Source organism: Panthera pardus, unplaced genomic scaffold, assembly GCF_024362965.1.
Source record: "Panthera pardus isolate Hobbes unplaced genomic scaffold, ASM2436296v1 HiC_scaffold_16, whole genome shotgun sequence".
NCBI classification, from domain to species: Eukaryota; Metazoa; Chordata; class Mammalia; order Carnivora; family Felidae; genus Panthera; species Panthera pardus.
Window position 1 is genome coordinate 86098998 of NW_026526721.1, and position 15355 is coordinate 86114352.

The window sequence follows — 15355 nt, forward strand, 5'->3', positions numbered from 1 at the left end:
TATTTATATAGCAATTTTTATCGGATAATATACATCCGTGAGTCACCACCCAACCTAATAGCTAAGACATTGACAATTAACCTTCATATAAAATGCCCCCCCATTTCTTTCCCCTGGTTCTCTTTCCCCAGGATCACCAATATTCTGAATACTATATTCCATATAGTACATGATATATATTTATGTTCTTAGGGAGTTGATATATTTTTTAACTTTATGAAAGGTATAACATACTATATGCACTATTTGGGGGATTATATTATGTTGTATATAATTTGGGGGGCCGGTTGCTGTGTAAATGGAGATCTTATTACCTACCAAAACTAGGTAGTCACAGTATACATATACATATACATATATGCACATGTATATATTGTATATATATTTATAATGTAGAAGCTCCATAAAACTATCCAATGTCTTTAACTTGAGATATATCTAAATGCACTCTACCTGTATATTACATACTAAAGATCCATTCATTCAACAAATATTTTTAAAGTACCAACCATGCGGCAGGAGGTATATTGTGCTGATACATCCATGCAAAAGCAGATACACTCCTCTCTGATCGCATGGAAATAACATTGCATAGAGAGAGACAGACAATAAATAAAATATGTAAAATACATGGGATATTAGATGATGTTAAGTGCTAGGGAAAAAAACAAATCATGGAAGGCCTCTAGGGACTGGAGTTTGGAATTTTAAATAGGGTGCTCAAAAATGAATTGAGGGTGGGGTGAAGTGGGTCTTTATTCACTCAATGATAGGTAACTTGTGAGAGCTAAATCAGAACAGAAGTAAACTCAGGGACACCTGGGTGGCTCAGTTGGTTAAGCCTCCGACATGGGCTCAGGTCATGATCTGAGGACCGTGAGTTGGACTCCCGCATGGAGCTCTGTGCTGACAGCTGGGAGCCTGGAGTCTGCCTCGGATTCTGTCTCCCTCTCTCTATACTCCTCCCCTGTTCGCTCTTTCGCTCTCTCTCGCTCTCTCTCTCTCTCAAAAATGAATAACCATTAAAAAATTAAAAAAAAAAAAAAAGAACAGAAGTAAACTCTTCGGAAACCCCCACGCTCAGCCCATTATGTCTGTGCGATGACAGGCTCAGTCGGTATGGATGGCCCTGGAGACACAATGCATTTTCCTCCCACTTTTCTTACATCTGACCATCTACTGTGCCGGAGTCTCAGTGCATGCGGCCGCCGCACCTGAACGCCTTGCGCGACCACCACTCACGGGCACTTTGCCGGCCGCGTGCATGCACCGCCTTCGGGCCTCTCACGGGCCCGCCGGGAACGCGCGCGCGTGCCCGGCCCCGCGGCCTCTCGGCAGAGACGCGGCCGGGAGGGCGGCGCGCGCCCCGCTCGGCAGCTGCTGCGGCGGCTGGTGTGGGCGCTCACGTCAGGGTTGGGAGGAGAAGGGGGTTCGTGACGAAGATAGAGAGACATGAGGCAGCCCGGCAGGAAGCGAGAGAGTTCGGTGGAGGAGTGAGTTTTAGAAACGCCCGGCGAAGCAGGACCTGAGCCTGCGGGTGAGCTTGGCCGCCTGGGCTCCTCATCTCCTCCGCGCGCTCTCCTGTGTCCGCTTTCAGCACCCCGAGCGGAGAACAGTTCCCGGCAGCCTACAGAGCGGCCAGGGGGCCACAGTGGCCGGGCTACCTGGAGCCTTCCACCCGGCTCAGGGGCACTGTCTGAGAACACACTGTGCACGCCGTCTTCTCCCCTCTGTTGGTGTGCAAGTAAACACGAGGGAAAGCATCCGGCGGCCTCAGGGAGCCCTGAAGAAGCCGAAGCAGAATGTACCAGGGACACATGCAGGTAAGACATTTCCACCGAACTGGAAAGAAATCTTGGGGGGCTAATTTAAGAGCAAGGTGACTCACTAAGTTATTGTGGTCAGGCGCTGCCCTCACACAGTTCAACAAGTGAAGTGGTGCAACATGACCATGACATTTCTGTCCAGTAAACTAGACAGGTTTCTGAGGGTGGGAGAAAGGGAGGAACGACCTCGGAACTTCGATTGGGGAAGTTTGTTTTCTGTGCATTCCCTGAGCCTGTTTCTTTAAACAAGATCAAGGAATCCAAACAGAGGAAAACTGGAGATGACTGTGTTTCCGTTGTAATCCTCTATTGATGCAACTCGGCATGTATGTCAACTGAAGGGCAAACAATAATAGAAAGACAAAGCTTTTCCTTTACCATCTGCAAAGGTTTCTTGACAGTTAGAACACTTTGCCACTTTTGTATAATTTTTTAAAGTGATAATTTTTTAAATGGTTTGTGCTGTATTTTCCCCCTTCAGAGAGTGGGACATTGTCACCTATCTCTACAGTCACAGGATGACTTGGGAGGATGAATTTCAAACATATGTCCAAGAGAGTCTAATGTTTTTCAGGGAAGATGCTGCCTCTGGTTGTTAATGCTCATCTGAGCTGAGCCTCTGCTTCTCTCTGATGCACTCTACTCTCTTGGGAAAAATTATTTTAACCTTGACTTCAGTTCTCATTCACATGGTTGGTTCTTCCTTACAAAGGCAGCTGTACACTTTGGGGAAAAAAAATACTAACTCAGCTTCCTAAAGTATGAACTGAGCTCTTTTTGCTGTTCTAAATGCTTTAGTCATCAGGTTTGATGTTTGGAGTTCCTTTCCATTCCAAAGATGGTCAAATATAGTCATCATATGTGGTATCTTCACACTAGTGTGTAACATGTGTGAATATTGACGGTGTTGCTTCTGTGTCTTTGGAGCAATTGAAAATAGGTAGATATATTATTGCATTCATAATTTAGTATTACCAAATATTTAATTTCTAAGTCTGTGGGGAAATTCTCTTAGACTGTAATTTATTTTTATATAAAACGGTATTAATCAGTGTCATAAGTTTTGTAAGATTTCTGAATCAGCACTATCAGAATTCCAAAACCATTTCCCATATTACTGACATCATCCTGTTTGAAAATTATTAATGGAATTCTATCACAGTTGATGGACAATAATTAGTCACTGAAGTATATTTCTAAGTATATATAATAGATATGGTCTACATGTTTCTTATTAAAGCTACGTTAATTGGAAAGTTTAACAACAAAGGAGCATTCAAACATTCAGAAATGTTGAATTCAGACTGCTGAAAAAATTAACAAAGGATCATTACTATAGTTTTATGTTTCATATGTCCCTAAGAATGATACTTACAATTTTCTATATTATCTATTTATTATCCCTAAGCAGTTTCTTCACTGGAGTAAAATAGGAAGGTTTTACTGAATAGTGTCAATCTTCAGAAAATTGCTCATTCACACAAAATTCACAATTGGTTACTCGGGGAATTTACAAAAACTTTTCACATTATTTTTTTGTTGTTTAAAATACGTTTTTGTGAATGAAGAATTGAAGCAACAGTCTGGTAAATCCAGGCACCCAAAAACAATTCTAACCCAGTTTTCTGAATATTTCGAGGGAGGATGTTAGTGAAACTTGAATCACCTAGAGAACAATGTCTGAGGGTTTCATTTTACTTTGGAAGAATAAACAATATGTAAGATTCTGCACATGCTCCCAACTTCACGTTTTTGGTTTTTTTTGCTTGTGCACTACTGTAACAGCAAATATGATGGCTTGCAGTAAAACTCACAAATCTTTGCTGCCAAGCTTAACTTGAAAACATTACTAAATAAAGACTGTAATCAATATGCTTGCCAAAATTTCAGAGCACAATACTTTTTTTCCCTATTTACTATTGACCATTAATGTTAAATATAAAGCTTCTATGGTTTTAATAGTGTAGTAGCTATTAAATGATATATATGATCATCTGAGTGGGATTTCCTCTCCCCCAGAAATAATGCCTATTACAACCTGATTTATAATATTTGCTTACATTTGAAAAGGCCAGTCTTATTCCCAGAGAATAGTATTGAGCCTGTAGACAAAATCTCCATTGTGCTGATATATTCAGGGTAAATAAAGAAGCCTTCCTTATCAGAGATAGCACCATCTTTCTGTGTGTCCCTGATGGTAATCACAAAGGAGCAGACATATAGTCCAAACACTCCAAAATTTTAATTTTTAATTTTTTAATTTGTGATTAAAAATCTGAATATTTATTTGGTAAATTGGACTAGGAATGAGTAGATTTACTAACACTTCTGCCAACTTTGGAGTTCATTTGAAACACTGGTGTTACTTGGCTGATATCTTAAAATGAGAGTGAAAAAAAACATTTGCAATCATTAGCTGTGCCTTCTAATTCTTCTCTTTTCTGTAGAGATTTTAAAATAAAATGTTTGTAAATAGGCAGTCTTGAGTGGGGAAGGTATTCACAAGAAGCCTTAAAAAATAGTTTAATTTAAAAACTCCTGGAGTGCCTTTGTTTTTACAACTAAATGATTTTGTAAATAAAATCTATTAAGTCTTTCACATATAGCTAATTTTCCAGTTTACCATAGAACCTGAATTCATTTTAGAAGCCACAGACTTTCAAAAGCATACTCTGCTAGCACCTTTGAAGATAAAAGTTGACATCCATTGTAGATAGATAAAGCAGAGCATGGCAGCATATATTTCTTGGTTTCATAGTAAATGCCACAGGTATATTTCTTAGGAGCAGGGTCCTAGAGTTGCACTGTTTTCCAACTGCCTCACTAGTTATTTCCAAGGGGAATTTATCACCCAAGCAACTTAAGCAAAGCTCGTTTCCTTAGTGACTATTTTAGGTTTACTTTTTTTTTCCTTTTGACCAAGAGGGCCAATGGTGATTAAATATATTTTAGAATCAGTTCAGACCAAACTCTTTAATCCTATTAGATACCCTTCAGTCTTAATCCTTTCAATACCTCTGTATGCTCTGTACTGCAATGCTTATTTGTACATGTGCATGTGAATTAACAGTGCCAATTAGAGCAAAATAATTACATGTCTCTGAATATTTCCTTAGCCGAACTTTTTTTTCTGGGAAGGTATAAATATAGACCAATGTAATTTCAATTTTGAACTGAGGGTTTGTTTTTTTTTTTAATGAAGCATCCTCAGTAATGCTTTTGTTATAAAAGAAAATTATTTCAGAAGGCAGTCAAACAAAAAATCTAATTGTAATGGTAACTGATCTTCATTATGAGCCTTCAAACCAGACTTTTTTTTATTTATTTAAGCTGGCTAAGGAAACATTCCACATCCTTTGGCTTCACAAGACATTAACTAAATAAAATTTAAGTGACAATAATTGTAAGATTATTAACAGCTCTAAAGTAGCCATTTTATTTGTTTTCCCCAAAGGATTTTTGTGTTTGTATTTATTTTTGACATTACTTAGCTTTAAAAAAAAATCTTCATGAAGGGGAACAGGTTGGGTAACATGAATTATGCTAATAAAGTAGATCTGGCCACAGGAGATTCATTTAGTTTCACTAGAAACGACAAATATAAGAAGCCAATCCAAGATAAGATTATAAAATGTTATTTCAACATCTGTGATAGTAGTTTGTCATAATTGAGACCCTCAAGCAAAACTGTAAACTAAGTAATATTTGTCATGGGTATTTCCACTTCTCTAGAAGATCCATTTTCTCTTCCTTGATGCCACCATTTTCTATCCTATGTCATTCCCTTTATCAACCTTTTGCTAATAAAGATATAATTAATACTAATACACCACATATACACATACACACACCCTGCAGTGGTATTTGCATTTTCAGAGGAGAATCTTTGAAGATTAGCTTGCTGGAGGGAATGTTTTAAAGAAAATGAGGTAATGCTGACCTGAGACTGGGGTTGGTTGTTTTGGTCAGATGTAGCTGCTGCCTTTCCCTTTCCCCCATCTCAAATGGCACCTGCCCAACCTCCTCAAGGTCTTCCTATGAATGATAATCAGCATTAATACTCATTTATTGAATTAATGTATTGTATGAAATAGTATTAACTAGAATTCTGCTGAAGGAAATGCATGTACAGTGGGGCTCATGCTCAAATTATGACACAAGCTCCAGCAAGATGTTGAAGTGCTTTCTGATACATTTATAGCAAATGTGCTTGATATGGGAGTAATAGTGAGCTTCTAACACTTAAAATTATAATACTTATGGTATAATATTGATTAACCTGAAAACATCATTCCCCAGTCATACTGGCCAACAGTTTATATAATACACTTACTAAAAGACACACAATATGTTCTTCTGAGATTTTGTTTATGGTTTATAAACATTCTTCCTAAAAACACATGTTTTAAGGAAAAAACCTCCAGCACATGAATGTTTTGATTATAACACATTTTTAAAGTAAAGACTAAGAAAAAGTTAGAAGAGAACTTGTTAATTTTAAAATCTTGAATATCTAGTATTACTACAGCCAACCTAGGAAACATTAAGGTGTGATGTATCATGTAGTCAAAACATCTGGCAGTCTCCTTTTTCACACTTTTCATTGAGATCACATGTTGCCAACACAGGCATAAGCTAGAGCTGTTTAAAGGTTTTATATTCTAGAATTAACTTCTTGATGCACCCATGGAATAACTAGTGTGCATTTCCTACATTACAAGTGAAGGTAAGCCCCACTTTAATGTTTCCTTATTAAGAGACTTAAGTCCAATCTGAGTGTTTTGTGGCATCTAAACATGCTATAATTTCAAATACACTGATAGAGGAAATGGGGTTGCTAAATTTCTGAAAATGTATCACCTTTTTATAATTCAGAATTTATTTACTACAGCATGTAACCCACGTATCAGGTACCAAGACCAGAGTGCTATGAATTAAGGGTTACATTTCTGTTAATGACCCCTTCCTTCATCTCCACCTCACCCATTTCCACCCCTCTTCCCTGTGCCATCTCCTTTACTAAGGAAACCAAATGGAAAACTTCTTTCCCCATTCTATTCAGAAAAATCTTTGTGTTTTATATATTAGCATATTATACAGGAAGATAGTTAATACCCTATTGGTTAAATATCCAGATCATTGCTGAGTGTTGAGACCTCAGAGTATAATATAACACACTGGCAGTGTTGTCTTAGTATGTCATTTTTGACTGATCTTTATAAGTACCAGTATACTACTTCTGTTGAAACTCCATTAGATAAATGACCATTATTATTCTCCGTGTGAAATTTTACTAAAATGATCATTCCTATGTACAATTTTTAGGCAATCACTGTTAGAGATTGCACAGATGAAAAAAAAAAGTGAGCTCATTTAGAGAGGAAGAGGCTAGTTATCCACCATTTCATTCAAGAGTAACATATAGAAGCTTGCCAGCAGCTCTGAAATGGGGGGAACCTGAGCCAAGTGGGAGAGTTTGCATTGAAGGTGCTTACAGAACTCCCCCAAACCCCTGCTCATGCATAGATTCCTCTGAAAAACAATAAAAACAATAACAACAACAGGAAAACCCTGCAAATGGGACTTGGTGTAGTGAAAAAAAATTTTTTTCCAAATAGAATGCCATATGGTGATCTATAAAGTCATGAAGATTCCAAGAGATGATTGGTGTTGTAATGCCAGAAATCTACCTAGGTAACCACAAAATTCCCACTCTCACACACCCTCTTAAAATTTGTGTACTTTTTAAAGCAACTGGTATGGTAGAGGAATTCAAACCATTTTATATGATTAATTATTGAAGGAACTGGAGATGTTTAGTTTGGAAAGTAAAGACTCAAAGAGACCGCGATGACTCTATATAAATGCTTGAAGAATCATCATGCAGGAAGAGGCTAGAATTGTTTTGTATGGTCTTGAGGGTTAAAACTGGTATTGTATCAGGGTGAAATAAAAATCCCTGTGATAATAAAAAGACCCTGGATACATTACCCAGTTGCTACTGAGTGAGATGCCTGTTTGGAGATGGACAAAGCCTAGAACGAAGGGAAGAGAGCTGAAGGTAGGCATGGGTCCCTGTGCACACACAAGCTTCTGTTCCTAGGCCATTATGCCTTGTGGGAAAAAATCCAATAAAAAGCACCATAAGATGGTATATGTGTTTGTGTGTGCATGTCTGTGTGTCGTGCCAAAAATAGTTATAGTCGAAGTAATGATCTAAAATAATCAAAATTCATGATATGCTGGGGGATTAATTCATGGCTGCCTAGAAGTAGACAGAGCCATGCCAGTAGGCAAAATGATCAAAAGTAGTAAAAGGTCAGAAAATATGGAAGCTCTTTAAGGAAAAAAGAGACAGGAAAACATTTAAACATCATGAGAAGACGAAGCTGCTGGAGTTGTGAAACATCTTTTTACCTCCTTTCACATGGGTGTTAACTGTAACATGCATGCTTATACTGAATAATATCCTTTGGTCACATGGGAATGTAACATCTGATTGGGCAGGTGATTATGTGCACATGAAACACTTGGGAGTTTGTTGGAAATGCAGAATCTCAGTTCCCACACCAGACCTACTGAATCAGAAATGAAATTCCTCAAGATACCCAGTGATTGATTGATATATGATTGATATATATGTATGTATATATATGTGTGTGTATATATGTATATATATGTATGTATATATATGGAATGGAAATAATGTATACATACATACATATATATATGTATGTGTGTGTATATATATATATATATATATATATATATATATATATATATTTTGATGTTTGAGAAGCACTTGTCTGAAAACATTTACATGGAGAACAAGGCCTGATTTGTTGCACTGAGACCCTAGCAAAAAGCTTGATTCTTGGGTAGCTTTCTGAGATCACAGAGACATGATGATGTCCCTGACAGAGGGGCTGATAAAAGCAACTATCACAATTATGTTTGAATAGAGTTTCCTCCTTATATCAGTATCATAACCTCCACCCAGTTGGTTGTAGTTTTTCAGTCTGGAGAAACACAAAAAACCTATTATATTCCACCTGAATAAAACAAACCTTCAAGTAGCTAGAGAATTATCATGTCCTCATCCCATTAAATCTTTTCTTCTCCAAGATAAACAACCCAGTTCACTCAATAATTTTTCATGATGACATTTTTGATGTTTTAATGGCTCCACGAAAGTATGGCCCTCTGAGCAAGATACACTACTCAAGATGTGACCTGACCAATGCCAAGCCTGTGAGACTGTTTAACTCTTGGGAAAGACATCTATTCAGACAGCTTTACGATCTCTAGACTAAATTGTTCTCCAAATTGTTTTGATGTTTCTATTCTCTGAATAACTTGGGAGTTATCTCACAGTTGCTAATCTTTATACCAGAATAATCTTGGATCCAAATGTCCTCATTAGAATATTCTAGGTTAACAGTTCCTTATGTCTCCAACAATTGCACTCATGTTCAGTTTTGGGGTCATAAAATCCCGAGTTTGAAAGACTCTTGAAAGTGTTGTGTTCAACCATCTCATTTCACAGATGATGAAATTAAGATTCAGAAAAGTAAAAAAATTGCTCACAAAGTCCCACACAAGTTAGCAGAGCTAGCACTTGAGGGAAAGCTGCCTTCCCCCAGTGTGCTATTTCCATTAAACTATTTTTCTTTATTTCGATATTTATTACAAGCAAAAAAAAAATCTAAGTGAAAAATAAACAGTATAATAAACTGCTCAATATCCCCAAATATCTTGGTGTTTAGCATTTAGTCACAAAAATTGATATTTTTCTGCTTTTCAGTTTTAGTCTATTTGATATTTTATATATTCAGTTTGGTAGTCATTTGGTTGACAGTGGAAGAAAGTCTGATCTGTGCATGTGTTTTAAAAGTGGAATGAGGCACGGTGAAAAGTTGTATCATTTGTTAAAGGTGTTTCTCCTTGGACTGACTTGATTGACCATTTGAGTAAACTGGTTGGAGTCTTGGTGGTTTGATAAGTTCTTGGAACTAGCTGCCTAAATATACAAGTTAATCAGCCTTGGGGTTCTTAGCTGTAAGCATTGGAAACCAACTCTGGCTCCTTTAAGCAGAAAGGGGATTTATGAAAAGTATATACTGACAATTAATAAACATAGGAGGAATGATGAAAATCAAAAAATCACCATTTTGCGATCCTCATAGTAAAAATTGATTCAAGCAAGAATGATAAATGGATGCTGAATCTGAGCTGAGGAAGGGGGCAGTTCGAGGAGAAACAGGACATTTATATAACATCAAAATATCAACCATCTAAATTACAAGAGAAAAATATAATAACTTTTCAGTGAAGAAATTGGACAACATCCTAACTAAGTAATCAAAATCAACATCACCAATATGGTAGTCATCTGCATATTACCTCTGGATGTGATGCCCTGAGAAGGACACAATATCACTCATATAATATTACTGCTAAGAATTAGCAACTTGAATCTAATCATGAGAAAATCTCAGACAAACCCCAAATGAGGGATATTCTATAAAATAAACAGATTATTTTTTCAAATGTGTCAATATCTTGAAAAACAAGGAAAAACTGATATATTTACACATTAAAAGAAGACTTAAGAGATATGACAAGTAAATGCAATATATGATCCTGTGTTGGATCGTGGACTGGGAAAGAAAATTGTTATAGAGCACACTGTTGGCATAATTGAAATATGAATATAGACTGGAGATTAGATTAATATTAGTGTTACATTTCCTGAATTTGATAACTAAACTGTGGCTGAGTAAGAGAATACCCTTGTTTTTAGGAAATACATGCTGCAATATAAGGAGGTAAAGGGGCGTAGCGTATGTAACCTACTCTAAAGTGATTTAGAATAATGTAAATAATACTATGTATAATATAATTACATAAAGAGAGTGGAAGAGAGAGAAACAGAGAAAGAGAAAGAAAAATATAGGAAATGTTAAGAATTGGTAAATCTGGGGAAAGGGTATTATGGAAGCCCATTGTTCTATACATGCAGTTTTTTTGTAGCTAGATATTTTTTCAAAATAAAAAGTTTCTAAAAGTGTTTTTTTTTTAAGTACATTGGGGCACTCACAGACTTCTAGAACTAGGCTTGGGATGGAGAGACCAGGCATCAGGCAGGGCACAGCCTCAGTCAAACCTCAAACCAGGCTAGTGCAGACCCCACTGCTGTCCTCACAGAAAAGAAACCTCAGTTTGCACCCTTATACCCTAGACTTGGGCACTGGTTCAGCTGTTCCTCACTGCTGCTGCTTCCACGGAAACCCCTGTTGGATCTTCAGCTGCTCCCCCACCCATTTCCAGGATGAATTCTCTACTGTGACTGCTTCTGTGTGCCCCGAAAATCCCAATTCAAAGTGGGGACAGATGTGGCTGGTTGGTGGAGCTGAATCACACATCCATACCCTATTTGCAAGGTAGTTTGGAAAAGTTCATATCTGCTTACCACCAAGACTCCAAAGGTAGGCGATTTTCCAAATACAGAGTTTATTTGGGAAAGTTAAAAAAAAAAAAGTCAATGCCCACTATTACATGTTATAGATATTGCTTGAAAGTAAAATAGATGCCTCTCTATATTGACTTGACTAAAGTCAAGTCTGCCTTCAGAGAGAATAGTTAAAAGAAAATAATTTTCTTTAACCTTTTGTTTGGTGCTGCCTGCTATTACATGCAGGCCTATAGAATACAGTAAAACTAGAATATATTGGTTTATTAAATCATGCAGCAAAGAAAAACAGAATGATCCCTCCATCATCCATCAATGTCCATCTACTGCTCACTCCTATTCTTTTTGAAAAATTGGAAAGAGCTCTGTGAAGAATTTAGTAATTAATCAGGGAATTAAAATACATATCATGTACTTTAGTGATAAGAACATTTTTTTCTCCATATGCAGGAATTTAATGTGGAAAACTGGACACGTTGGTGTTTCATATTCATTCAAAGGATGATTATAATAAAAATGCCCTGTGATTTGAGTCTTTAATTACTGATATGCAATCTATTATATAAGTCTTTAGTAAGATATATGTAAGACAAAAAAAAGCGTTCTTAAGCTTGAGGCAAGATTAAATGAAAATAGAAGCTTAGAAATATAAAGGTCTTTGGAGTTCATATAGCACAACTTTTTCACTTCATATATGAGGAAAGTGAGGGCTAGGTCTTGATGGAACTAATTGCCTCTCCTCAAAATGGAAAAAAAGTATGCTGAAAGCCTTTTGATGGCATGTATCATACATCACTTAATAATCCTCATACCTGAAGAGGCACAACATACTTGTGCTCCAGGATCAGACAGCCCCAAGTCCAAACCCTGGCTTCCCTAACATATTGTCTGTGTGATCTTGCTCTAATAATGTACCTTCTCTAAACCAATAAATGTACCCATACATTGTGATGACTTACTCAGGATTAGCTCTTTTGTTTTTATGGAACTGGCAAAGTGTTTTCTATACATTGTGTGTGAAGGAAGAGGTTCTGCCATAGCAGTGCCTGTCATAATTGGTTGTCTGCAGTAGTGGCAGACGCTTGATTTTCTTGTTCTCTCACTGTGCTGCATGTCTTTTTCATTTCCCCATCCCAAACGCTTGCCTTCTGTACACTGAATATTCACTCATCCTTCAATATTGCACTTAAATGTTATCTCTTCAGTGAGTGCTCTTCTGTGCCCCCACCAGTGTTCTCCCATATTCTCCCACACAATGCAGAATTAGCGATCTCCTCCTCAATGTTTCCTTAACATATTAAATTCATCACTAATACAAATAATTACCATATAGCTTTAATTACTTGTTTCTGTCAATCTCCCCAACTAGTAAGCCTATCTGTGGCAGCGACTATATCCAATATATCTTTGTATTCCTGGAGACTATTAGAATTAGGTACATAGTATTAATGTAGTATTTACTGAATGAATGAATGAATGAATGAATGAATGAATGAATTAAATACTGAGAAGAGTCCCTTACTGTCCTGAATAAGGACTCCAAAGTGCGATTGGGATAGTCTTCCTGATTCTAAGACACACACAGCCCCAGAATCTGGTCTATTCCCATGATTTTCAGGAGTGAATGCATATGAAGTGAAGTTTCCACACACTTGAAAGGGAATCAATTACAGGGAAACCTTATAAACCTTATAATTAGATTGCCACTGTAATTAACCAACACTCTGCTGTCAAAGCAGTCTACGCAATTTAATGGGTTCAAACCCTTTAAAGCCTGAGGACAGTCTGGAGCTGCAGACTTAGAAATGTAATAGATTCTCCTAATGGTTTCTAACTATATCTCTAAGTGACCAAGGTCATTTGGAATTAGAATCCATGCCTCTAAGGTTCTAGACACCTCTTCACCAGCTCAGATAGTTGTCAACAGAGATGTTGATCATAATGCTAACACACACACCCGTGAGACCGCTGAGATGACAGAACATCAGTTAGAACTGCCCTAGGAGGCCGTCATTTGCTTACACCCAGTTGTAAGAGGTTGCTTATACCTCCAGACCTCACCTCCCCATTTACACACACACACACACACACACACGCGTGCACACACACACACACACACATTATTCCAAGGATCCAAGGAAGGAGCTGCACTCACAATGGTCATCCAAGGGACATGTCAATTTTGTAAGACTATCTGAATATGGAGATCTTCTTATGTTTCCCACAGTTACTTTGACATGGGAGCCTGAGATATGTAGGAGCAATTCTTCCCATCAGGTACAGGGTAAAAAGATTCAAACATTACATGTCAAAGCTTTCTCTAATAAGAGAGAAGAAATAACTATGCCAGTGATATGTGTCCCACTTCTGATCAGATTATAAAAAGGGATCTTCCCTGGGGAGCCAAATACATGGACTCTCTTTTTTCCTGGAGGACACAGTCTCACACCCAGTCACATGATTTAGAAAGTGGAGTTAGGGGGTTGGATTTCAGACCTGACTAGTGCCCTCTCATCCAGACATCCTTGTACAACCAATATGTACAATCATATGTATGACTCTGAAGAGGGTCTCCTCTATTAACATTCTAATCTGTGGTGTGTGTGTGTGTGCGTGTGCGTGTGTTTGTGTGAAAGGGCATGATGAAAGGTGAAGAAGTGAGCTCTATTTTATCAAAGATATTCAAACACAGATTGGATGTGGGTTTACTAGTCTTTATGGAAGATGGTTGGCTTAGAGGATTACTGACTTTCCTTCCAGCTCTAGGATTCTATTTTTATCAAGCCCTTAATTAGTGATACAATACATCTCTGAATGTTGGTCAGGGCAGATTTCCCCAGTTCACTAATAACAATATCTTGGAAAATAAATTAAAAGGCTTTGCTAACATCAAGATACTTGTTATTTCTTATGAAGTCAAAGATCAACCTTCCCTAATTCTTCAAGGGATGTAATGCTTGGGAGGATCCTGCCATACCTCTTCCCCTACCCTTATTCTGCAAATGACAAGAGATATTTTTCTACAAAGCTATCCTCAATATGGAAGAACTCTCAGCTATAATAGAATACTGATTATCTTTGCTACAATAGTCACATTTTGTGAGAGCCTTATAAAAGTTAATCTTTAGAATGCTTTAGTGAGGTTGGCATAGGATAGATATTTTATCTTTGTTATAATGATAGAGAGAATGCAACTGACAAGGTTTGAGTGCCTCACCCAAACCCCTACATCAAATCAATTGGGAGACCAAAATTTGGGTCTATCTGGTTTTTTTACTCTATTTCTTGAGCCTACATAGCAAATTCAGGTCACATCTCTACATCAGTACCTCACCTATTCCAAACTGACTCAACTAACAGTGAGGGTACAAAAAAGATTTTGCAAGTTTTCTGGAATATTGCATGGTCTTGGAGGATAGAAATCTCTGAGGCATTCTTTCTGTCATTTATACAGGACAAGTACTAAATCCATACAGCTTTATCAGTTCTCTGAATTCAGCATCTGCATATATTTATTTAGTACCTTGAGAGTACCTTTGTGTGTGATGGGGTACACTCTCCTAGTGGAGTACAGGGCAGCTGTGAAACATCCATATTTTTGTACAGAAAGCCTCCCTAGAATCAAAATACCCAGCAAGCCACGAAAATAGTGAAGCTGTGGGATTAACCAGAGCTCAGAAGCCCAGTGTAGAGTCCCTCTGTGTTGCATGTATAGAAGCAGAATCTTGGGTTGTGTGTATAAATTAAGCCAAGATGTCCCCCCTCCAAAATCTGTCACTTACCTAAATATTTAACTTTTATGTTTTACTTTTTATTTTTAAAAAATTCAAGGGGCTCCTGGGTGGCTCCGTTAGTTGGGCATCAGGTTCTTGATTTTGGCTCAGGTCACGATCTCATGGTTCATGGGATCGAGCTCTGCATGGGGCTCCGTGCTGTCACACGGAGCCTCCTTGGGATTCTTTTTCCCTCTCTCTCTGTCCCTCCATTGCTTGCATGTGCATGCGTGCACTTTCTCTTTCTCTCTCAAAAAATAATAATAATAACAATAATAAAAAAA

The 15355-nt window shown here is 37.6% G+C and overlaps 1 protein-coding gene across 7 annotated transcripts in view; it reads left to right on the forward strand.

Moving 5' to 3' along the window:
* Nucleotides 1-1351: 1351 nt before the first annotated feature.
* The window catches only part of PEX5L (peroxisomal biogenesis factor 5 like), a 228092-nt gene continuing 214088 nt past the window's right edge, over nt 1352-15355 (forward strand). For 4 of the 7 annotated variants that reach the window (XM_053903615.1, XM_019463245.2, XM_053903616.1 and 1 more), the window contains exon 1: nt 1354-1823. In XM_053903615.1, the coding sequence (XP_053759590.1) occupies nt 1803-1823 (21 nt within the window). In that variant the 5' untranslated portion in view covers nt 1354-1802. Of the gene's footprint in view, nt 1824-15355 lie in introns of all 7 variants that reach the window. The other 3 variants (XM_019463248.2, XM_019463250.2, XM_019463251.2) reach the window with 3 other exon arrangements.